Source organism: Tachyglossus aculeatus, chromosome 1, assembly GCF_015852505.1.
Source record: "Tachyglossus aculeatus isolate mTacAcu1 chromosome 1, mTacAcu1.pri, whole genome shotgun sequence".
NCBI classification, from domain to species: Eukaryota; Metazoa; Chordata; class Mammalia; order Monotremata; family Tachyglossidae; genus Tachyglossus; species Tachyglossus aculeatus.
In genome coordinates this window covers 119,990,543-120,016,187 of record NC_052066.1, presented here as the reverse complement: position 1 = coordinate 120,016,187, position 25,645 = coordinate 119,990,543, and the positions used below count along the sequence as shown (strand labels likewise).

Here is a 25,645-nt window from a genome sequence, read left to right as displayed (position 1 = left end):
ACTATTATCCTCCCTCCCCCTTGTCTATTTTATTCTCCCACTGTGTTTCAGCACTCACCCTCCATATTAACATATTACTAATATGTTAATTAATATATTAACATTAACACAGTTAACATATTCACTGTGTCTCTTTCCCCTCCTCCTACTCCTTGCTGCTGCTGCCAACCTCTTATTCGTACCTTCTTTCCCACTCCTGGAATTCCCTCCCCTCTTCAAATCCAAGAGTTCCCCATCTTCAAAGTCCTTCTGAAGCCACATCTTCAGCAGGAGGCCTTCCAATCAATCAATCGATTGTATTTATTGAGCACTTACTGTGTACAGAGCGTGGTGCTAAGTAATTGGTAGCATAGAAGAGTATTAGAAGAGCAGCATAGCTTAATGGAAAGAGCACGGGCTTGGGAGTCAGAGGTCATGGGTTCTAATCCTGCCACTGCCACTTGTCAGTTCCCTCATTTGTAAAATGGGGATTAAGACTGTGAGCCCCATGCGGGGCAACCTATTTACCCTGTAACTACCCCAGTGCTTAGAACTGTGCTTGGCACATAGTAATCGCTTAACAAATACCATTATTATCATTATTATTGTTGTTACAATATAACATAATTGGTAGGCATGTTCCCTGCTCACACTGAGCTTATAGTTTAGAGGACGAGCTTACTTCCTTGATTAGGCAGGGAACATGTCTCTTTATTGTTATATTGTACTCTCCCGAGCACTTAGTACAGTGCTTTGCACACAGTAAGTGCTCAGTAAATACGATTGAATGAATTAGTTTCTTATCTCTCCTGGTTTATATCCCACAACTGCCACTTCAGCATTCCTGCATCAGTCTTCTTCTAGTCTTCTAGACTGTGAGCCCATTGTTGGGTAGGGACCGTCGCTATATGCTGCCGACTTGTACTTCCCAAGTGCTTAGTACAGTGCTCTGCACATAGTAAGCGCTCAATAAATATGATTGAATGAATGAATGAATGAATCAATCAGTTGTATATATTGAGCACTAAACTATGTATAGAGCACCATACTAAGTGTTTGGGAGAGAACAGTATGTTGAGTTGGTAGACTGTGAGCCCGTTGTTGGGTAGGGACCGTCTCTATATGTTGCCAACTTGTACTTCCCAAGCGCTTAGTACAGTGCTCTGCACACAGTAAGTGCTCAATAAATATGATTGAATGAATTAATGAATAGACATATTCCCTGACCACAAGGATTTTACAGTCTAGAGGTGGAGGCAGACATTGAAATAAATTATGGGTCTATGTACATAAGTGCTTTGGGACCAAGGGTGGAGTGAATAACGGGTGCAAGTCCAAGAGCAAGGGCTATGCAGAAAGGAGAAGGAGTGTCAGAAATTAGGGCTTAGTTGGTGATAGCCTTTAGCAGAAGAGGTGATTTTAATAAATCTTTGAAGGTGGGGAGTAGTGGTCTGTCAGATATAAAGGGGGAGGGAGTTCCAGGCCAGAGGCAGGATGAGAATGAGTGGTTGATGGTGAAATCAATGAGATCAAGGTTTAGGGATTAAGTTGGTATTAGAGGAGCAAAGTAAGTGGTCTGGACTGTAGTAGGAAAACAGTGAAATAGGATAGGAGGGGAAAGGTGACTGAGGGCTTTAAAGCCAATGGTAAAGAGTTTCAGTGTGATGCGGTGTTCCATTGGGTTTACATTCTTACTCCTTGTAAACTGTAAACCATTGGGTGTTCATGAGGACTGGGAGACAGGGACTGAACTTTTTTAGGAAAAAATGATCCAGGCAACAGAGCGAAGTATGGACTGGAGTGGGGAGAGATAGGAGACAGGGCGGTCAGCAAGGAGGCTGATGTAATCGTCAAGGAGGGATGGGATAAGTGCTTGGATCAGTGCAGCGGCAGTTTGGATGGAGGGGAAAGGGTGGGTTTTAGCAATATTGTGATGATTGAACTGACGGGATTTGGTGACAGATTGAATACGTGGATTGAATGACAGAGAGGAGTTGAGGATAAAGCCATGAATATGGGCTCGTGAGACAGGGACGATGGTGGTTCTATCTACAGTGATGGGAAGGATAGAATTTGGGTAAGAAGATGAGCTCTGTTTTGGACATGTTAAGTTTGCGGTGCCGCTGGCACATCCAAGTAGCAATGTCCTGAAGGCAGGAGGAAATATGAGTCTGCAGAGAGGGAGATGGAGATTTGGGAATCATCCTCATAGAGATGGTAGTGGAAGCCATGGCAGCGAATTAGTTCCCCAAGGGAGTGGTTGTAGATGGAGAATAGAAGGGGATCCAGAATTGAGCCTTGAGAAACTCCCACAGTTAGAGGTTGGAGATGGTGGGGGAGAGGAGACTATGAAAGGAACTGAAAAAAATCAGAGAGATAGGAGAACCAGAAGAGAACAGTGCCAATGAAGCCAAGAGAGAGAGAGGAGAGGGGGGTGCTCCACAGTGTCAAAGGCCCCTGAGAGTTACAGGAGGATTAGGAGAGAGTAGAGGCATTTGTATTTGGCAATAAGGAGATCATTGGTGACCCTTAAGAGGGCACGACCCAAGTAATTAAGAACTAACAACCTCCTGCAGCACTTAAAGTACATACATAACTTACATACTGTTACTAAAACTCTTAACTCATGTACACGTCCCCCTTTCTTCCTTATTCATATTAGTAACTCACTTTAATGTCTGTCTTTCCTGTTAAACTGTAAGCTCTTTGAGAGCAGGGATTTTGTTTACGAGTTTTATGTGCCCTCACTAGCACTTAATATAATCTACAGCCGACAGTAAGCCCTCAATAAATGCCACTGATTGATTGGACTCCAATCCATCATCTCTAATCCTCATTAGGATAATGACTAGCTAATGCAATGTAATCATCCCTAAATAGGAAATCTACCCAATAATTGCCCATCTATCCAACTCCTCATTAACTAGAACCATTAGTTATTGGTATCTGTGTCGTAAATGGGACCAGGAATCCTTTGGATAATGGAAATCATTTTTTACCAAGGAAACCCTTTGCCCCAGAGTCCACATCAGGCTTTGACCAAATGAATGGTTTTGAGTTTCTCCCTTTTTCTTTCTTAATAATCGTGGGGAATTTAAGTGTTTATTGTGTGCCTAGTGATGGGTAGGTACCATTCCAGTTCCAATCCAATGTGGGGCTCATTGTGTAAGGGGAAGGGAGAACTCGGATTTAATCCTTATGAGGGCACAGAGAAGTTAAGTAACTTGCCCAAATTCGCCCAGCAGGTCTGTAGCAGAGCCGGGATTAAAACCCAGGTATGCTGACTCCAAGTCCGGTTCTCTTTCCACTGGGCCATGTTTTCTTTCACCCCAGCTGAGGCTTCTCCTTTGGACATATTGAGGAGCAGAAAATGTCAATAAAAATGAGTTGCAGTAGGAGGGATTTGACAGATCTCCCTCGTTCAATATATAACTCCTGCATAACCATTAGCCAGTCTATTCTAGAACAACAGGTGTTGCAGTGCAGTTCTGTGATTCCGAGTAATGATAGTATCTATTAAGCTTGTCCTGTTTCTTGTTGGAAGATAGGAAGGCACCGGTTCTTCTGAACAGACCCTTGAGTGGGCAAACCCTAAAAACATCCATAACGATGTTCTTTTTGACTTTTAGACTGTAAGCCCACTGTTGGGTAGGGACTGTCTCTATATGTTGCCAATTTGTACTTCCCAAGCGCTTAGTACAGTGCTCTGCACATAGTAAGCGCTCAATAAATATGATTGATGATGATGATGCTCACCACTGATGGCTATAGGCCATCACATGTGCACCAAATGCGTTTTTGGAGAAACCCTGAGAGAATCAACTCCAGCTCTGTGAGATGAAAAACCGGTAAACCAAAAATTTTCCATCTTTTGGGAGACATTACAAAGCGACCAGCCCACTGGCTGTACATCCTGGCTCTTGTCTCGGAGTCCAACTAACTGAAAACTGCCCACCTTCTTGCCCACTTAATCAGTCAATCATATTTATCAAGAGCTTACAATGTGCAGAACACTGTGCCAAGTGCTTTTAGACTGTGAGCCCACTCTTTTAGACTGTGAGCCCACTGTTGGGTAGGGACTGTCTCTATATGTTGCCAACTTGTACTTCCCAAGTGCTTAGTACAGTGCTCTGCACACAGTAAGCACTAATAAATACGATTGATTGATTGATTGGTAGTTCCCTGCCCACAATGAGCTTACAGTCTAGAGGAATGAGTTTACAATCTAATAATAAGGGGGCCTATTCGGGACCCTTTCACATTTAAGATTAACCGCCTCTAGAAGGTAAGCTTGTTGTGGGCAGGGAACGTGCCTACCAACTCTTGTTAAATTAGACTCTCTCAAGTGCTCAGTACAGCTCTCTGTCCACAGTAAGCACTCAATAAATACGTTTGATCGATTGATTGCTCGGGGTAGTTGGGGCTCCAGAGGCATCTTGGGGGCATTTGTACTTCCCAAGCGCTTAGTACAGTGCTCTGCACATAGTAAGCGCTCAATAAATACAATTGATGATGATGATGATGATTCAGCCTCTTGGCCTGCGGATAGGGACTGTGGCCCAGGCCTACTCACGACTTTGAGTGACTGCTCAGAACTTTATTGAGCAGATGCTGTTTGGTCACTACTTTCCTGTGGGGCAACAGCTGAAGGGATGAGCTGCAGGAACTGGGAGAGACAGAGGTGGGAATGGAAAAAGAGAGGAAGCATTTTACTACAGGATTGAAAAATAAGTGAAATTCTTATTTTTTTTATAATGGCATTTATTAAGCGCTTACTATGTGCAAAGCACTGTTCTAAGCGCTGGGGAGGTTACAAGGTGATCAGGTTGTCCCACGGGGGGCTCACAGCCTTCATCCCCATTTTACAGATGAGGGAGTTGAGGCCCAGAGAAGTTAAGTGAAATGCCCAAAGTCACACAGCTAAGTGGCGGGAGCGGAATTTGAACCCATGACCTCTGACTCCAAAGCCCGGGCTCTTTCCACTGAGCCACACTTATTCCTTCTCCATATTTGTGATTTAAGCATGGCAAGCATTCATTCAAGCATTCATGGAAGCAGCGTGGCTCAGTGGAAAGAGCACGGGCTTTGGAGTCAGAGGTCAGTGTTTCAAATCCCGGCTCTGCCAATTGTCAGCTGTGTGACTTTGGGCAAGTCACTTAACTTCTCTGTGCCTCAGTTACCTCATCTGTAAAATGGGGATTAAGACTGTGAGCCCCCTGTGGGACAACCTGATTACCTTGTATCCCCCCAGTGCTTAGAACAGTGCTTTGCACATAGTAAGCACTTAATAAATACCATTATTATTATTATTATTAAGCAGCAGTGAAGTACACCTCTTTCTAGGCACTGGAGAGGCTGCAGAGGAGTGCTTACTACAATGCTCTGCACACATTAAGCGCTCAATAAATAGGATTGAATGAATGAATGAATTACTATAAGATAGGGTCCTCTATCCTCACCAGACTAATGAGTCTGACCGCTAATGTTTATCCATCAACAAGCCAGAATGAACAGTCTACTGGGAGGGAGGGAAATACACTGTACTCTCCTGAGCACTTAGTTCTCTGCACAAGGTAAGCACTCAGTAAATGTTATTGATTTGTTGATGATTGAATAGGAAGCTTTTCTTCAACATGTAAATGGCCTCATGCCTGTCCTGGGCCAGGGGGAAGAGGCTCCCAGGTGCAGTGGGACAGCAGAATAAACTAGTGTGAGGGGATGGGAAAAAGTACTACCAATAATAATAATAATTGTGGTATCTGTTAAGCCCTTACTGTGCCAGGTACTGTACTAAGTGCTGGGGTGCTAACAAGCAAATCTGGTTGGACACAGTCCCCGTTCCACACAGGGCTCACATCTTCATCCCCATTTGCCAGATGAGGTAACTGAGGCACAGAGAAGTGAAGTGGCTGTCCAAGGCCACACTGCAGATAACTGGCAGAGCTGGGATTAGAACCCACGACCTTCTGACGCCCAGACCTGTGCTAGAAAGCCTCCCCGTAACAATAATAATAATAATTGTGGTATTTGTTAAGCGCTTACCCTGCGGCAGGCACTGTACTAAGCACTGGGAGTGGATACAAGCAAATTGGGCTTGTCCCACGAGGCGCTCACAGTCTCAATCCCCATTTGACATTTGAGATAACTGAGGTCCAGAGAAGTAAAGTGACTCACCCAAGACCACACAGCTGACAATCCCTTCTCTTCTCTCCCTCTCTCTCTCTCCCCGCCACCCTGCCAAACCCACATACGTTCCACCTCTGCCTCCTGGCACCCCTAAGGCTACAGACAACTCGGAATGTGTCTGTTTATTGTTCCATTGTACTCTCCCAAGCGCTTAGTACAGTGCTCTGCACACAGTAAGAGCTCAATAAATATGATTGAGTGACTTGGGTTCCCTAGGACGAGGGGAGGCTCTGCTGGGTGAAGGATGGGCACTTCCTGCTCTCACGGGAGCTGAATTTCTCATTGTCAACCTGGAAGTCACAGAAGCACACTTGGTTCCGTGCGCTACACTGTTTGCCCAGCATAACATCGTGATGAATGTTTGAACTTTTTGCAGAAATCAGTATAACTAGGGCGTGTCTCTGACCCCTATGGACAGACCCTCTCCTCCCCCAAAACACACACACACTCTCTCTCTTTCTCTAGAGCTGATGCACACCCCTCCCTGGCCTCTGTAAACCCATTTCCACTGCCTACTAATGAGATTCCAGGTCAGGGAGCTGAGACAGAGGGAGGTTGGTTATTACTAACATTAACATTAGGTTGTCCCTTAGCAGTCTGTACCAGTCAGGGAACAAACGGAAAACCAGAATGTCTTGTATAAAACTGGGCAAAATGGCCCCCAAGCCAGGTATTTTCCTCATGGATGGCCTTTTGGCACAATGATAACACTGTCTGGTGCCGTTGGGGCATCTGAAAGCTGATGTATGTATTTTAAAATATCAGTCATATTTACTGAGCATTTAGTGTGTTACCAAGTGCTTGGGAGAACGCAGTATAACAGAGTTAGTAGACACATTCCCATATGTTTTGTTTGGTTCTCTGTCTCCCCCTTCTATCATCATCATCATCAATCGTATTTATTGAGTGCTTACTGTGTGCAGAGCACTGTACTAAGCGCTTGGGAAGTACAAGTTGGCAACATATAGAGACAGTCCCTGCCCAACAGTGGGCTCACAGTCTAAAAGGGGGAGACAGAGAACAAAACCAAACATACTAACAAAATAAAATAAATAGAATCGATATGTACAAGTAAAATAAATAGAGTAACAAATATGTACAAACATATATACATATAAACAGGTGCTGCGGGGAAGGGAAGGAGGTTAGATGGGGGGGCTTCTAGACCGTGAGCCTGTTGTTGGGTAGGGACCATCTTTATATGTTGCCAACTTGTACTTCCCAAGCGCCTAGTACAGTGCTCTGCACACAGTAAGCACTCAATAAATATGACTGAATGAACATTCCCTACTCACAACAAGCTCACAGTCTAGAGCGGGAGACAGACATTAATATAAATAAATAAATTATGGATATGTGCATAAATGCTGTGGGGCTGAGAGAGAGGTGACTAAAGGGAGCAGATCCAAATACAAGGGTGATAAAGAAGAGAGTGGAAGAAGAAGAAATGAGCTTAGTCAGGGAAGGCCTCTTGGAGGAGATGTGCCTTCAGTAAGGCTTTAAAGAGCGGGGAGTAATTGTCTGTCAGATATTAAGAGGGAGGGCAGTCTAGGCCAGAGGCAGGATGTGGGAAAGGGGTCTGTGGTGAGATAGAGGAGATCAAGGTACAGTGAGTAGATTGGCTTTAGAGGAGTGAATTGTGAAGGCTGGGTTGTAGTAGGAGAGCGGAGAAGGTTAGGAAGGGCAAGGTGATTGAGTGCTTTAAGGCCGACAGTAAGGAGTTTCTGTTTGATGCACAGTTGGTTGGGCATCCACTGGAGGTTCTTGAGGAATGGGGAAATACAGACTGAAAGTTTTTGTCGAAAAATGATCTGGGCAGCAGAGTGAAGTATGGATTAAAGTGGGGAGAGGCAGGAGGCGGGGAGTTCAGCAAGTAGGCTGATGCAGAAATCAAGGCCAGCTAAAATAAATGCCTGGATTAACATGGAAGCAGTTTGGATGGAGAAGACAGTGTGGATTTTAGTGATGCTGTGAAGGCTGAGCTGACAGAATTCAGTGACAGATGTGGGTTGACTGAGAGAGAGGATAATGCCAAGGTTACAGGCTTGTGAGACAAGAAGGATGGTGGTGACATAATAATGATAATAATAATAATATAATAATGATGGCATTTATTAAGTGCTTACTATGTGCAAAGCACTGTTCAGTGCTGTTCCCCTCACTGTACAGTGAGGGGAAAATAATAATAATAATGATGATGGTATTTGTTAAGTGCTTACTATGTGCAAAGCACTGTTCTAGGGACATGTTAAGTTTGTGTTGTCATCAGGACACTCATTCATTCAATCATATTTATTGAGTGCTTACTGTGTGCAGAGCACTGTACTAATTGCTTGGGAAGTACAAGTTGGCAAACTATAGAGATGGTCCCTACCCAAGTAGACATGTCTTGAAGGCAGGAGTCACTGCAAAACTGCAGAAAGGGAGAGAGATCAGGGCTGGAAATATAGATTTGGGAATCATCGGCAGAAAGGTGATAGTTGAAGCCATGGGAGTGAATGAATTCTCCAAATATCTCAGTCTCTGTGTAGTGTATGCATTCATGCACTTGTACTATATTTCTCTGGAACCAAGCTGATGGTTAGTTAACTCTATATAGACTAGATATTAAAATTTCAATCGAAGCAATTGCCTCCAAATACTGGCATTGAGATCATGTCCTTCTCTCTTCCCCTCTTCACCTTTTCCTTCCTTCCCTCTCTCAAATGGTATTAAGCATTGGCAGTGGAACTTCTGAAAGTAAGTGCCTGAGGAAGAATAAAATCATGGTTTAAGTCTCTGATGTTGTGACTCAGTATGTCTCATTTCCTGATGCCTTTTCACTCCATCTCCAGCTTTGATCAGTATAAAAAAAATGTGATTCCAAAATAGGGCTGTGGGATGGTAAAAAGAAAAAATGGTGGGGGTAATTGGGGAGATGGGCAAAGATTGTTTTATACCTACAATGGAAGCAGGGAGGAAAAATGTAGCTATAACTGGTAATAAGTGAATGGAAAAATGAAGACAGTACGCATATCAGTGTACACATAAATGCTGAGGGTTTAGGCACAATGTATATGTTATGGATGTGAAATATGAGTTTCCTGAATTTCTTCATCATTTGGTTTTTATTTCAGGGGAAATCTGTTTACTCGAACACTTGCTGATATCGTGTCCAAAGAAGATTTTGTGTTGGATTCTGAATATCTTATCACTCTCCTGGTTATAGTTCCCAAGTAAGATAATTATGTATTTTCAGCCAACAATGCAGAGTCCTCTCTGTATTTCAAATTCCAACTCCTTAGTGGGACTAGCCCAAGGAAGTCTCATTGCCATGTTAGTTCCCTAAGGGAATTTTGGCCCCTTTGTGGCTGCTGTTTGGGGACTGGGAGGTTAGTGGAGGGGGTGGAGAGAGACAGAGAGAGAGAATGAAAGTGAATTCCAAGGGCAGAACTTCATCTAACAGTAAGCTCCATTGGCTCCTTGTGGGCAGAAAATTTATCTACTAACTCTGTTGTATTGTAATCTCCCAAGTGCTTATAGTACAGTGGTCTGCATCATAATAAGCACTCAATAAATGCAAATGATTATAAAACCACTAGCACATGATGGGCTCTTGAGAAATATTAATGGGTAATGATCCTCCTTCTAGAAACTAAATTTATTGATTTCTGTTGTTCAAAGGACCAGTTACTCACAGTGGCAAAAAACATATGAATCCCTCTCAGACATGGTGGTGCCTCGGTCAACCAAGTAAGTGAAAGTAACTCACCCTTGGGCTTTACCCAGAATTTCACATCATTTCACCCCTCGTTCCCTGGAATCGTTTGTGGATGTTCACCAAGGCTCTGTAGGTCCTACTGTGTGCAGGGCACTGTACTAAGCGCTTGGGAGGTGCAAATCGGCAACATATAGAGATGGTCCCTACCCAACAACGGGCCTCACAGTCTAGAAGGGGGAAACAGGCAACAAAACAAAACAAGTAGACAGGTGTCAATGCCATCAGAATAAATAGAATTATAGCTCTATACACATCATTAATAAAATAGAGTAATAAATATATACAAATATACACAAGGGCTGTGGGGAGGGGAAAGAGGTAGGGTGGGGGGGGTGATGGGGAGGAGGAGGAGGGAGAAAGTGGGGGCTCAGTCTGGGAAGGCCTCCTGGAGGAGGTGAGCTCTCAGTAGGGCTTTGAAGGGAGGAAGAGAGCTAGTTTGGCGGATATGTGGAGGGAGGGCATTCCCTGTGTCCCAGTGGAAAGAACAGAGGACTGAAAGTCAGGGCATCTGGGCTCTAATCCCATCTTTGCCACTTGTCTGCTGTGTGACCCCGGGCAAGTTACTTGATTTCTATGTGCCTCAGTTTCCTCATCTATAAAATTTCTGTTCTCTCTCTCCTTTAATAATAATAATAATTTCAGTATTTGTTAAGCGCTTACTATGTGCCAAGCACTGTTCTAAGTGCTGGGAGAGATCAAGGTAATCAGGTTGTCCCACATGGGGCTCACAGTCTTAATCCCCATTTTCCAGCTGAGGTAACTGAGCCCCAGAGAAGTGAAGGGACTTGCCAAAAGTCACACAGCTGATAAGTGGTGGAGCTGAGATTAGAACCCATGATCTCTGACTCCCAAGCCCAAGCTCTTTCCACTGAGCTATACTGCTCCTTTAAATTGAGAACTCTGTGTCGGACAGAGACTGTGTCCAATCTGACTGTATTTTATAAATAATAATAATGATGGTATTGGTTAAGCACTTACTATGTGCAAAGCATGGTTCTAAGCGCTGGGGAGGTTACAAGGTGAGCAGGTTTATCTACCTTAGTGCTTAGTACAGTGCTTGTCAAGTGTTTAATGAACTATTATAATAATTATAAGAAGAAATGGTAATGAGTGGAAGCAGACTTGAAAGGGGGAGGGGAAAATGTTGTGGACTGCACAGAAGGATTGTATTGTGTGATTGAAACAAACTTTACAGAAAGGTTCTGAAATCTTTAGCCTAAAGAATATTCACCAAGCTATCTGCACTTGCCAGTATCACTAGACCCCCCCACCCCCATGCTCCTCTCTGTCACCTGGCAAAGAGGACAGCAGCACATTTATGCATCTGGTTTCTCCACAGTCACAAAATTACAGTGAAAGGACAGTAATCAATCATTTAATCAGTGGTATTTATTGAGCACTTAGTATGATTTGTGCATCTGGTCTCCCTACAACCACAAAATTGCAATTAAAGGACATTAATCAATGATATTTATTGAGTGCTTAGTAAGTGCAGAACACTGTTCTAAGCACTTGAGAGAGTACAGTACAAGAGAAATTCGTAGACATGTTCCCTGCCCACAAGTGAGTAGAACAGAGATAAGGCTTTGTAACTTCCCCTTTGCTTCCTGCCCCTGCTTGATTTATTTTGGGTCGCTTGCTCTGATTAATTTTAGGCCTGTGGGCAAGTGCTTATTTACATGATTGAATTTAAAGGACCCCATTTAGCCACCCCTCAGTTTCTCCGTCTGTAACGAGCTGCTACCACGTTAAGCCAATCACTTATCCTATCCTGCCTTGATTACTGTATGATGATGATGATGATGATGATGGCATTTATTAAGTGCTTACTATGTGCAAAGCACTGTTCTAAGTGCTGGGGCGGAATACAAGGTGATCAGGTTGTCCCACACGGGGCTCACAGTCTTAATCCCCATTTTACAGATGAAGTAAATGAGGCTCAGAGAAGTTAAGTGACTTGCCCAAGGTCACACAGCAGACATGTGGCAGAGCCGGGATTCGAACCCATGACCTCTGGCTCCAAAACCAGTGATCTTTCCAGTTAGCCATGCTGCTTCTCTATCAGCCTTCTTGCTGACCTCCCAGCCTCCTGTCTATCCTCACTTCAGTCCATACTTTGCTCTGCTCCCCGGATCATTTTTTTACAAAGACACTCAGGACATGGTTCTCCACTCCTCAAGAATTTCCCGTGGGTGCCCATCCACCTCCACATCAAATAGAAAGTCCTTACAATCGGCTTTAAAGCACTCAATCACCTTGTCCCTTCCTGCCTCACCTTGCTATTCGCCTACTATAGCCCGGCCCGCAGACTTTGGTCCTCTAATGCTAACCTTCTCACTGGGCCTCAATCTCAGCTATCTCACCACCCGCGTCTCACCTGCCTCCAGTGCTTAGAACAGTGCTTTGCACATAGTAAGCGCTTAACAAATGCCATCATTATTATTTGGCCTGGACGCCCTCCCTCCTCATATACAACGATTACTCTCCTCTCCTTCCAAGTCTTATGGAAGACACACCTCCTTCACGAGGCCGGCCCTAAGTTCTCTTTTATTTTCTTCAACTCCCTACTGTGTGACCCTGACTCACTCCCTTTAGCAGCGTGGCTCAGTGGCAAGAGCAGGGGCTTTGGAGTCAGAGGTCATGGGTTCAAATCCCGGCTCTGCCAATTGTCAGCTGTGTGACTTTGGGCAAGTCGCTTCACTTCTCTGGGCCTCAATTCCCTCATCTATAAAATGGGATGAAATCCTGGCTCTGCCAATTGTCAGCTGTGTGACTTTGGGCAAGTCATTTAACTTCTCAGGGCCTCAGTTCCCTCATCTGTAAAATAGGGATGAAGACTGTGAGCCCCCCGTGGGACAATCTGATCACCTTGTAACCTCCCCAGCGCTTAGAACAGTGCTTTGCACATAGTAAGCGCTTAATAAATGCCATTATTATTATTATTATCCCCCCTCCCATCCCCATAGCACTTAGGTACATATGTGTAATTTATTTATTATTATTATTATAATGTTGGTATTTGTTAAGCACTTTCAATGTGCCAAGCACAGTTCTAAGCACTGGGGAATACAAGGTAATCAAGGTTGTCCCACGTGGGGCTCGCAGTCTTCATCCCCATTTTACAGATGAGGAAACTGAGGCACAGAGAAGTGAAGTGACTTGCCCAAAGTCACACAGCTGACAAATGGCGGAGTCGGGTTTAGAACCCATGACCTCTGACTCCCGAGCCCGTGCTCTTTCCACTGAGCCACACTGCTTCTCTACGGTATTTGTTAAACGCTTACTATGTGCCAAGCACTCTCTGTCTCCCCCTTGGACTCGGTCTTATTGTGGGCAGGGGACGTGTCTGTTATATTGTTATAGTGTACTCTCTCAAGAGTTTAGTACAGTGCTCTGCACACAGTAGGTGCTCAATAAATACTACTGACTAATTCTGAGTAGTAATATCTGCTGCTCGAAGGGCTGGATTATTTCAGGGGCTCAGAAGGCTTAAAACCAGGGCCTGGGCTTTACAGGGCCTCTACCTCCCCCCAAATCATAGCGCCTCTTGACTTTACCAACATAGATCCTTTTAGGGACATTGAAAGGATGATCTCAGAATGGTTGCCCTGCACGCCGGCTTTTAGTGTTTGGAAATGGAGCAGCCTGAGAGAGGAGAGAGGGTGAAGAAGTCGATCAGATTGTCAGCTGGTTGTGAGCAGGGAACGTGTCTATCAACTCTGTTGTATTGTTCTCTTCCAAGCGCTCAGTCCAGTGCTCTGCACACGGGTGAAAGTTCCTTGTGGGCCGGGATCATCATCATCATCATCAATCGTATTTATTGAGCACTTACTGTGTGCAGAGCACTGTACTAAGCGTTCGGGAAGTACAAGTTGGCAACATATAGAGACAGTCCCTACCCAACAGTGGGCTCACAGTCTAAAAGATCATGTCAACCAACTCTATTATCATCCTACCTCTGGCCTGGAATACCCTCCTTCCACATATCCGCCAAACTAGCTCTCTTCCTCCCTTCAAAGCCCTACTGAGAGCTCACCTCCTCCAGGAAGCCTTCCCAGACTGAGCCCCCCTTTTCCCTCCTCCTCCTCCCCATCACCCTCCCGCCCTACCCCTTTCCCCTCCCCACAGCACTTGTATATATTTAGTACTCTATTTTATTAATGATGTGTATAGAGCTATAATTCTATTTATTCTGGAGGTATTGACACCTGTCTACTTTTTTTCTTTTGTTGTCTGTTTCCCCCTTCTGGATTGTGAGCCCGTTGTTGGGTAGGGACCGTCTCTATATGTTCCCGATTTGTACTTCCCAAGCGCTTAGTACAGTGCCCTGCACACAGAAAGCGCTCAATAAATACGATTGATTGATTGATTGATTGATTGAATGAATGAATGAATGAATGAGCCTGCCTTTTCTCAGGAGCTCCGGTAAAAAATCTCCATCCTCAGCCCAGGGGGTAGGAATTAGCGTAAATAGTACTAATCACCGCCCCTCCCTAAAATCTGCCTCTTGCAGATTTCCCGGTTGGGAGAGGTCATTAAGCCGATAGTGAATTGAAAGGGGAAAAGTGTGTTTGGTGATTAAGGAGGTGGAGGTGACAATTGCTTGTGTGTATTTTGCTTGACTTTGTGCTTAATGTCTCCCCCTCCCCGTCCTCCCAGTCACCTTCCCTTTTGGAAGAGCAAGTCACAGGGCAAACGTGGGAAGGCAGGGGGAAGGAGAGGCATGTCTGCGAAGGAGGATCGTCCTGCCTCCTTGCTCTCTCCTTTTTCCCTCCCTCCTTCCCACGTTTCTCCATCTCCACCACTACTGGTTGGTGTGGCTGAATCATCTCATCAGCGGTCAGCCGGAATGAGCTCATCAAGGATCACATGAGATGGGCCAGCCCTGGGCCCCAGTTTTTCTTAATGCAGCCCTAGAGGCTAGAAAACCGAAGGTTCTTTGATAAATAGGCTCAGGTCAATCAGTTGTATTTTTTTGAGCACTTTTACCCTGTGCAAGGCACCGTATTAAGCGCTTGGAAGAGTAGGATGCAGTTGGTAGATACTATCCCTGCCTTCCAGGAGCTTATAGAGGGGGAGGCAGATATTAAAATAAGTTACAGATAGGGGAAGTAGTAGAGTATAAGGATGTCTGTCTCTTCTTCTAGACTGTAAGCTTCTTATGGGCAAGAAAACTGTCTGCTAATTCTGTTTGTATTGTACTCTCCTAACTGCTCAGTACAGTGCACTGCACATGGTAAGTGCTCAATTGATATGACTGATTGATTGGTACGTACCTAAGTGCTGTGGGGCTAGGGTGAGTATAAAATTGCTTAGAGGGATACACAGCCAAGTGCATAGGTGATGATGCAGAGGGGATGGAGGGTGGGAGAAATGAGGGCTTAGTCAGGGATGGTGCAGAGAAGCAGCATGGTGTAGTGGATAGAGACGGGCCTGGGAATCAGAAGGTCATGGGTTCTAATCCCGGCTCTGCCACTTGTCTGCTGTGTGACCTTTGGCTAATAATAATCATAATGGCATTTGTTAAGCACTTACTATGTGCCAAGCACTGTTCTAAGCGCTGGGGTAGATACAAGGTAATCAGGTTGTCCCACTTAGGGCTCACAGGCTTCATCCCCATTTTACAGATGAGGTAACCGAGGCACAGAGAAGTGAAGTGACTTGCCCAAAGTCACACAGCTGACAAGTGGCAGAGGTGGGTTTAGAACCCACAACCTCCGACTCCCAAGCCTGTGCTCTTTCCATCAAGACATGCTGCTTCTGTGCCTCAGTTACATCATCTGTAACTGAGTATACAGTACAGGTATAAATATACCTGTATATATGTATATGTGTTTGTACATATTTATTACTCTATTTATTTGTTTTACTTGTACATATCTATTCTATTTATTTTATTTTGTTAGTATGTTTGGTTTTGTTCTCTGTCTCCCCCTTTTAGACTGTGAGCCCACTGTTGGGTAGGGACTGTCTCTATGTGTTGCCAACTTGTACTTCCCAAGTGCTTAGTACAGTGCTCTGCACACAGGAAGCGCTCAATAAATACAATTGATGATGATGATGATCATCTGCAAAATGGGGATTGAGACTGAGCCCCACATGGGACAGGGACTGTGTCCAACCCGAGTTGCTTGTATCCACCCCAGTGTTTAGTGCAGTGCCTGGCACATAGTAAGCACTTAACAAATACCATCATTAAGGCCTCTGGAGGAGGTACGGTTTTAGAAAGGCTTTGAAGATGGGGAGAGGGAGTCTTTCAGTTATGAAGGGGAAGGGAGATCTAGGAGGGAGGATGTGGGAAAAGGGTTGGCATCGAAACAGACAAGATCAAACACAGTAAATTGGCGCTAGAGGAGTGAAGTGGGTGGGTAGGCTTTTAATAGGAGGTCAATGAGGTAAGATAGGATGGGGAAAGCTGCTTTCCTTAAAGCAGATGGCAAGGAGTTGCTGTTTGATGCGGAGATGGTTGGGCAGCCATTGGATGTTTTGGAGGAGTGGGGAGATCTGGACTAAACAGTTTTTGGGTTTGTGTTTTAGAAAAATGATTGAGACAGCAGGGTGGTGTATAGACTGGAGTGGGGGGAGGCAGGGAAGTCAGTGATGCAGTTGTCAAGGTGGGATTTGATAAGTGAAAAGGTTAGCGCCTTCTATAAGGTGAGTATTTTATTATCCTGATCACTCTCAGAAATACCACTTGGTCTGGGTTCTAAAATCCAAGAACACATAGTAACTGCTGGCACTTGCTGATGCTGCCAGGAGATTTCATTTCTCCCCAAAACTGTTTAATTTGATTTATACGCACAACATTCTTTTTGATGGAGAAGAAAAACCCTAGTGGGAGAGGTGATGCCACCTTGGACTTGAGAGAAGAGGAGTTGGGGAGAAATGCTGCAGCTTGGAGACAGCCCTTTGGATAGGGCTAAGTGAGACAAAACTGTTTCTGTTTCACTTCCTTTCCCCTTCCACTATTCCCCATCTAGATTATTAACCCCAGGCCCTGCCTCTCGGACGGGAAGCAGCGTGGCTCAGTGGAAAGAGCCCGGGCTTTGGAGTCAGAGATCCGGGGTTCAAATCCCGGCTCCGCCGCTTGTCATCTGTGTGACTTTGGACAAGTCACTTCCCTTCTCTGTGCCTCAGTTCCCTCATCTGTAAAATGGGGATTAAGACTGTGAGCCCCCCGTGGGACAACCTGATCACCTTGTACCCTCCCCAGCGCTTAGAACAGTGGTTTGCACATAGTAAATGCTTAATAAATGCCATTATTATTATTATTAATGCTGAGTGGAAAGGTACCAGCAGGACAGGAAGCAAATGTGGGGACTCCCCTGTAATGAAGGAAGGTGGCTGTGGTTCCTTTGTTCGTACAAAGGCCTCTTCTCACTGGACAGTCAGCAGTTCTAGGAAAGGTGGGAAACGTGGGTGGTTGTGGCACGGCTGTATTTGGGTGAAAGAATGCTTAATAGGAACTTACTGGGTTGAAGCCTTGAGCAAGAATCCCATAGTGACAATTATGCCTTTTACACTGTGAGCCCACTGTTGGGTAGGGACTGTCTCTATATGTTGCCAATTTGTACTTCCCAAGCGCTTAGTACAGTGCTCTGCACATAGTAAGCGCTCAATAAATACGATTGATGATGATGATGATGATGATGCCTGCACCCAAGCCATGACCCCCGTGGCTAGCCCTCAGCTCGAGGTGACAGCTCACTTTGTTGGGCCTGCTTAGGTCTCGGGCCAGATTTTGGACTTGGTTTACATCCCTTCAGCTGTCCAATTTAAGCAGGATAAACCTAGCAATAAAATGGGGAGGGGGTGACCCGGATTTTCTTAGAGAGGCACTTTGCCTCAAAACTAAACAACAATTTCAGCCATAAGTAGTGTTTCTTCCCACAGACTGATTGCTGAAGACAACGAGGGAGGACTTTTCACGGTGACAATGTTCAGAAAAGTGATTGATGATTTCAAATCCAAAGCAAAAGAAAACAAGTAAGACCTTGATTTTGGTGTTTTTAAAAGATGGCCCATTGTTTTTTGTGTCCATTCCCCGCCCCCTCCACCCCAAAATTCATTCATTCATTCATTCAATCATATTTATTGAACGCTTACTGTGTGCAGAGCACTGTACTAAGCGCTTGGGAAGTACAAGGTGGCAACATATAGAGACGGTCCCTACCCAACAGCGGGCTCACAGTCTAGAAGACCAACACCCAACACCCCCCACCCCTGGGCTCAAGCATCCATTTTTAATCAGGGCCAGCCTAGCAAAAGCTAATTACTTCTGCATTTGCCTTCAGGTTTATCGTTCGTGAATTTTTCTATGACGAGAATGAAATAAAAAACGAACGGGAAGAAATGGCCAAATTAGTTTCAGATAAGAAGCAACAATATGTAAGTACTTGAACTTGCTTGACCTTCCTACTTGGTGTTCAAACAGTCGTCAGGCAAGACTGACCTGCGATGTTTCAACTAAAGGGAGAGAGCTCAGTGAGAAGGGATCATTGATCCATCGGGCAAGCAGCGGCTTAGGAGCCATAGCGACAGTTTTCCAAACTTTATTACAACACCTTGGGCAAGGCACGTCCCCTACCTGCTCTGCGTCTTCCTGATTTCTAAACTGGGGACGTCTTTGAAGGGGGAGCGTGACAGGGAATGAATTAGTGATAGCCAAGTGCTCTAACTGTTGGCCCTGCTCTCCCCCATGATGGAAACTTTGGTCTGTCAGGACTAAAAGGAAATTGAAGAAGGCCATTTACTGTGAGGCGGTTGAGGGCACGATCCCGATGGAGTGGTGGGAGTGGGATGGAGGAGGCTGATTTGCTGGCACAGCGCATGAGGGTGGGCAGGATTGTCTCCCGGGGTGACATTCCCCATCCTGGTCCAGGACTCAGGTTGTTTCTCCTGCAATCAGTTTGTTCCTCTCTAGGAATAATGTTTTGTTGAACCTGACCCTGCGTCCAGGAAGCTTTGGTTAGAATACAAAAAGAAGCAGTGTCGTCTGGGAGTCAAAAGGAGCTGGGTTCTAAGGCCGGCTCTGCCGCTTGTCTGCTGTGTGACCTTGGGCAAGTCACTCCATTCTCTGGGCCTCTATTACCTCATCTATAAAATGGGGATTAAGACTGTGAGCCCCTTGTGGGACATGGACTGTGTCCAACCTGATTAGTTTGTATGTACCCAGAACTTAATAAGTTCCTGGCACGTAGTGAACGCTTAACAAATGCCATAAAAAAAGTAAAAAAAAAAATGTTTTTGTTTTCTCATTAACGTGGGATCTATATGGCCCTTAGCAAGTCTTTATTTCTTAGTTTGTCCCCTATCAATCCTTCAGGGATGTTGTGAGTGGAGTTGCAGAATTCATTCATTCTTTTAGACTGTGAGCCCACTGTTGGGTAGGGACTGTCTCTATATGTTGCCAACTTGTACTTCCCAAGCGCTTAGTACAGTGCACACAGTAAGCGCTCAATAAATACGATTGATTGATTGATTCATTCATTCATTCAATCATTTATTGAGCGCTTACTGTGTGCAGAGCACTGTACTAAGCGCTTAGAAAGTGCAATTCAGCAACAGAGACAATCCCTATCCAACACCGGGCTCACAGTCTAGACAGACAACAAAGCAAAACAAGTAAACAGGCATCGATAGCATCAATATAAATAAATATCATTAATAAAATAAATAGAATAATAAATATGTACATATATACACAAGTGCTGTGGGGTGGGGAGGGGGGTAGAGCAGAGGGAGGAAGTGAAGGCGATGGGAAAGGGAAGAGCAGCATAGCCTCCATCTTCCCCAAGTGTCCCAGAAGGATTCTGGATCTGAATATCTGGCAGTCCAGGGGACAAATGATCTGTTATAAAGTACTTCGGGATCTGTAAAGTACAAATGCACTCCACTCCCCCTACACACATTCATCAGGATAATCATAATCCTGCCATTGCCCAGATTCTGAATCTGTAAGGAGGGAAAAAGTTGTCCACAGATTCTTTTGGATCCAGGTTCCTCTTTCTAGCCTCATTTCAAGCGTCAGATCAACTAGAAAACGTATTGAATAGCCATCTCAATCGATCAGTGGTGTTTATTGAGCACTTACTATGCGCAGAACACTGTACTGAGCTCTTGGGAGAGTACAGTATGACAGAATGGGCCACTTAAAATGCTTTTCTGCGGATTTCAAACATTAACCTAAGTGGGGGAAAAGAAAAGAAGAGCCACAGATTGTTGAGCCATGTCCCCTCTCCAAAATGTAGACCATTTCAGATTGAACCCCCCGCCTTACCATTCTGACTTGGAAACCAGCAAAGGGCCTTTGTGCTATCACTTGAGTAAGCGCTCAATAAATACGATTCATTGATAGGGACCGTCTCTAAATGTTGCCCCCCACACCTTACCTCCTTCCCTTCCCCACAGCACCTGTATATATATTTTTTTAGACTGTTGGGTAGGGACTGTCCCTATATGTTGCCAACTTGTACTTCCCAAGCGCTTAGTACAGTGCTCTGCACACAGTAAGCGCTCGATAAATACGATTGATTGATATCACTCGGTTTCACGCCGTGTAATGAAAATGGGTCAGCCGGAACTCGGGAATTTTATGTCAATTAATCCTCCAGTGGTATTTATTGAGCACTTACCGTGTGCAGAGCACTAAGCTAAGCATTTGCGAGAGCACCACACAGTAGTGCGCTTAATACAGTGCCTGGCACATAGCAAGTTATTATTATTGTTGATAGACAGGATCCAGGGCCTCATTCACTCATTCAATCGTATTTATTGAGCGCTTACTGTGTGCAGAGCACTCTACTAAGTGCTTGGGAAGTAACACATAGAGACGGGCTCAAAGTCTAGAAGGGGGAGACAGACACCCTCAAAGGAGCTTTACAGACCAGGGGGATTTTTCTGTTTCCCAGGGACCCTTCCCCAAATATTCTGCCTAAGGATGAGTGAAGTGGGCCCTCTGTCCTTGCTCCGGCCCACCCGATGATCAGTCTGTTATGTAAGAGCATCTCACCTGCTCTGCGGGTGAGCAGGTTGCTGGCCTGGCATCCTTCTGCACATAGTAAGCGCTTAATAAATGTCATTATTATTATTATTATTATTATTATTATCACCCCCGAGGTCCGTTCAGGAACGGAAACCAAACTCGGATCCACGATCCGACTTTTAAACACTTAGCGGCTTGACTGTGAGCCCACTGTTGGGTAGGGACCGTCTCTATATGTTGCCAACTTGCACTTCCCAAGCGCTTAGTACAGTGCTCTGCACACAGTAAGCGCTCAATAAATACGATTGATTGATTGATTGATTGCAAGGTTCTCATCTCATTGGGCAGGGAGAGTAGACCACCTGGATGCCTCTAGGCAGGGTTGAGGAGGGTGCCTGGGGGTTAGGGATGTAGGTCCTGGAAAAGCTTGCGCTTGGCTCAGTGGAAAGAGCACGGGCTTCGGAGTCAGAGGTCATGGGTTCAAATCCCGGCTCCACCAACTGTCAATCAATCATACTTATTGAGTGCCGCTTACCGTGTGCAGAGCACTGTACTAAGCGCTTGGGAATCAATCAAATTTATTGAGTGCTTACCATGTGCAGAGCACTGTACTAAGCGCTTGGGACTCAATCAAATTTATTGAGCACTTACCATGTGCAGAGCACTGTACTAAGCGCTTGGGAAGTACAACTGTCAGCTGTGTGACTTTGGGCAAGTCACAACTTCTCTGTGCCTCAGTTACCTCATCTGTAAAATGGGGATGAAGACTGTGAGCCCCCCCCGTGGGACAAGCTGATCACCTTGTAACCTCCCCAGCGCTTAAACAATGCTTGGCACATAGTAAGCGCTTAATAAATGCCATCATTATTATTATCTGTTTTCAGTCTATCGCATTGGCACATAGAGTATTCGCGGGTTTGCTGCTAGCGTTCCCTGGGTCTCCAGCCCATGGGAACTCACCGTCCACTACTCTGGGATAGCGGTCGTGGTTTTTTGCTCAGTGGGGCAGCGTTTGTGCAACGTGCGGGTTGGGTAGCTCAAGAAAAAGCCACTTGGTTTGCCTCCCTCGGAGAAGTGAGGCGTGTCCATGCCATCCCCTGGGCCCTGAGCGTTTCCAAGCTTGCCCCACGGGGTTGGATTCGTGCCACTCGAGCCAGGACCGGGGGAACGGGAGAGGGGCGGCCCGTCCTGTCCCAGCATGGCGTGTGAACCTAACTCCCTTGCCAGTGATCGGCTCTGTCCCCGGGCGGAGAATCGGCAGTCCGGCTCCCTTTCCAACCCTAGGTCTCGCCTCCACGCCCGTTCGCCGCCGGGCGTCGGGATCTTCCCGGGCCTGCTCTTACGTCCTCTCCGTTGGACTTAATTTGTGTTGCTGATGTGCATGTTTGCTGAAGGATTAATCAATCATTTCTATGCTTATAGCAAACTTCGCGTGTTGCCCTTAAAAAGGGATCAGCCGCCCTCCCGGATCACATGGTTAAGGTAACCCCGCTAGGGAACACCGATAGGCCCGCTACGGGGCAGACGGAGAGAGAGAGAGAGAGTGAGGGCGAGGGCGAGGTAAGCTATCCGCCGGGGAGCCTGGGATTGCTAAACCCCATCCCCTCCCCTGGTCCAGAAGTCTACAGTGACTTCGGATCCAACCCTCTCCCTGTCTTCCACCACCACCCTCCTCCCCCAACATTTACGACCTAGCCTGGATGTCTAGGTTCTAAATGTGCTGCTGACTGTGAAGCTGCAGATCTCCAAATCCCTTACTGCCTGCTAATCTAGAGGGTTTCTTTGGAATTGTGCCCTTTCCGCCGGCAACCAAGTCCACAAGGAAACCCCTCAAGCGCTTCTCTTTGGGGCCCGTTTCCTTTAGGATTCTAGGTGGTTGGGCCTGAAGTCCTGGGCTCTGTCTCTGATCTTGGGCATCGCCTCTGTCCTCTCCACGCTCTGTCCGGTTCCCCATTGGCAAAAGGGGGAGACCGATACCCTCCACTTACTCGTGCCGATAGAAAACTCGTGAGTCATCGCCCACCAAGGGCTCCGAGATGGTCAGGAGACGTTCATAATATTGCTATTACGCACGTTCTCAATATTAGCGTCGTCGTGGTGGTCATTCCCCAAGAGGAAACCGTCGAGACGCGATCCGCCAAACTCCAGCCGAGACGGGGTTTTTCAACCCCGTGCTCCAAGGCAGACCCTTTGCGGTCGGTAAGAGGTTGATGACACTGTAGCGGACGTTAAGAGAAACTAGGGCCCTGGTCTATAAAGCCCTCGGACAGGAGCTCGAAACCTGCCTCGGTAGGACTTTGGTCTCAGGGTGGCTCCCAGTTTTTCCAGAGGTTGCTATAAACAGCTGCATGTGTTGGGATCTTACCTACTAACATCCTCCGCCTCTACTCTGCGGACCCTGACTTCTTCTGGTGCTGATCGACTCAGTTCAAGCAGGTGGCCTTGGTTCCCTTCCTGGATCTTTTCCCATCTTCCGCTATGGATGGTCTCTCTCCGACTTTGGCCTAACGGTTTCTCATGGGGTTATTGTTTCTCCTAACAAAAAGCCTCTGGCCTTGAAACGATCTCATTTGACGTGATGATGTCCAAGATGAGATGAGGTAGAGGCGGAGAGTAACACTGCCGTACATTTGTTTCCCAAGGGTCCGCTGTTCCGCTGGCTAAAGGTGAACTTCAGTGAAGCATTTATTGCTTGGATTCACATAAAGGGCTTGAGAGTTTTTGTTGAATCTGTGCTCAGGTGAGTAAATTAAGTGTTCGCCGGAATACAATTTTGAAGGGAAATGACACCTCCCCCCGACACACAAATCCTTGCACAGCTGTAGGAAGATTGATATTAGAAGATAGAAAATATTCCAGCAATGGTATCTGTTGAGCACTTACTATTTGCAGAGCACTGCCCGTACTAAGCTCTTGGGAGAGTACAATATAGCAATATAACAGAGTTATTAGAAACATTCCCTGCCCAAAATGACCTTATAGTCTGAAGGGGAGGACAGACATTAATATAAATAAATGGATATGTACATAAGTGCTGTGGGGCTGAGGAAGGGGTGAATAAAGGGAACAACTCACAGTGACATGGAAGGAAGTGGGAGAAGAACTAAGGGCTTTATTAGGGAAGGCCTCTTGGAGATGTACCTTCAATAAGGCTTTGAAGGTGGAGAAATTGTCAGCCATAAAGAGGGGAGGGCATTCCGGGCCAGAGCTGGGATGTGGGTAAGAGGTCGGTGGAAAGATGGACAAAACTGAGGTACGGTGAGTAGGTTGGCAGTGGAGGAGCAAAGTGTGCACGCTGGGTTGTAATAGGAGAGCAGTGAGGTGAGGTAGGAGGGGGCAAAATGATCTAGTGTCTTAAAGTCGATAGTAAAGAGTTTCTGTTTGATACGAAGGTGGACGGGCAACCACTGGAGGTTCTTGAGGAGTGGGGAAACGTGGACTGGACGTTCTTGTAGAAAAATGATCCAGGCAGCAGAATGAAGTATGGACTGGAGTGGGGAGAGACAGAAAGCAGGAAGGTCAGCACGGAGGCGGACAGAAACCAAGGCGGGATAGAATAAGTGCTTGGATTAATGTGGTAGCAATTTGGATGGAGAAGGGGCAGGAAAAATACTATCCTCTAACTGAACTTGGAACCAGTTAGGTAGACTTGCTGGGAAGAATCTTCATTACCAGGCTGCCCAACAGCTCAAAAACTACAAGGGAGAACTAGAGATAGATTACAAGGGAAACACAATTATTTGTAAATGTTCTAACTGTAAATATATGTCTGTCTCATCCATGAGCAGGCAGGGACTATGTTCCTTGTCAGTTTTGTACTTCCTAAGCATTCACTTAGTTTTTCACCCAATGCATGCTAATACAAATTGGGGTATTTAAGTGCCTACTCTATTCCAAGCATTGAAAAAGCATTGAGGTAGATACAAAATAACCAGGTCAGACGGTTCTACCCCCCACATGGAGCTTACAGTCTGAACGGGAGGGAGGTCAGATAATACCCATTCGACAAGGGAGGAAACGGAGGCAGGTATTAGAACTCAGATCCCTAGAGGTCCAGGTCTACGCTCCTTCCACTTGACCACGCTGGTGCCAATTTTACTTATTAATGGGAATGAAGAAACACGTTCCTCACATTTTTCCTGTTCCCCGTTATGAACTCTGTCCCATCAAGTGTGTGACAGTCAGAGCCATTAAAAATCAAAACAACTGCTTTCTTTAATTTTGATGCTTGTGTTCACTGAGTCAATATCCTGTACTTTTAATTTTAAAAGGTACGGGCTACCAGTGAATTTTCAGGCAGTACTCCTCCAGCCCCATAAGAAGTCCACAAAACGTTTAAGAGAGGTTCTAAATGCTGTATTCAAACACCTGGATGAAGTTGCAGCAGCAAGCATGATGGATGTATGTATATTGTCCAAAATGACACGTTACTGTTCTTACTTCTATTACGATCAATTCATCTCTAGTGAGGTTACAAACAATAAACGGAATACCCCAAGCTGATTTATTTTAGAATTTTTAGAATTTTTCCAACTCGGTTTTCTGTTTGCAAAAATCTAGGTACCGGCATATACAGGTGAATATATCTGTTTAACCCAAAATAGGAACTGGAGGGAGAAGGAATGAGTTGGCAGTAAGGGCTGAATAGTGTTTCTTTATTATTGTTCTCTTACGGTTAAAGAAATTCAAAACCTCTGCATTTCATCACCAACAAAAAAAAAAGGATAAGGTGAACG

At 45.5% G+C, this 25,645-nt stretch overlaps 1 protein-coding gene across 4 annotated transcripts in view; it reads left to right on the top strand.

The window, feature by feature from the left end:
* Positions 1-25,645, top strand: part of ATP6V1C2 (ATPase H+ transporting V1 subunit C2) — a 57,091-nt gene that overhangs the window by 30,975 nt on the left and 471 nt on the right. For 2 of the 4 annotated variants that reach the window (XM_038747132.1, XM_038747209.1), the window contains exons 7-13: positions 9,282-9,380; positions 9,829-9,897; positions 17,819-17,911; positions 18,220-18,313; positions 22,332-22,469; positions 23,552-23,649; positions 25,181-25,310. In XM_038747132.1, the coding sequence (XP_038603060.1) occupies positions 9,282-9,380; positions 9,829-9,897; positions 17,819-17,911; positions 18,220-18,313; positions 22,332-22,469; positions 23,552-23,649; positions 25,181-25,310 (721 nt within the window). The remainder of the gene's footprint in view (positions 1-9,281; positions 9,381-9,828; positions 9,898-17,818; positions 17,912-18,219; positions 18,314-22,331; positions 22,470-23,551; positions 23,650-25,180; positions 25,311-25,645) is intronic. The other 2 variants (XM_038747355.1, XM_038747285.1) reach the window with 2 other exon arrangements.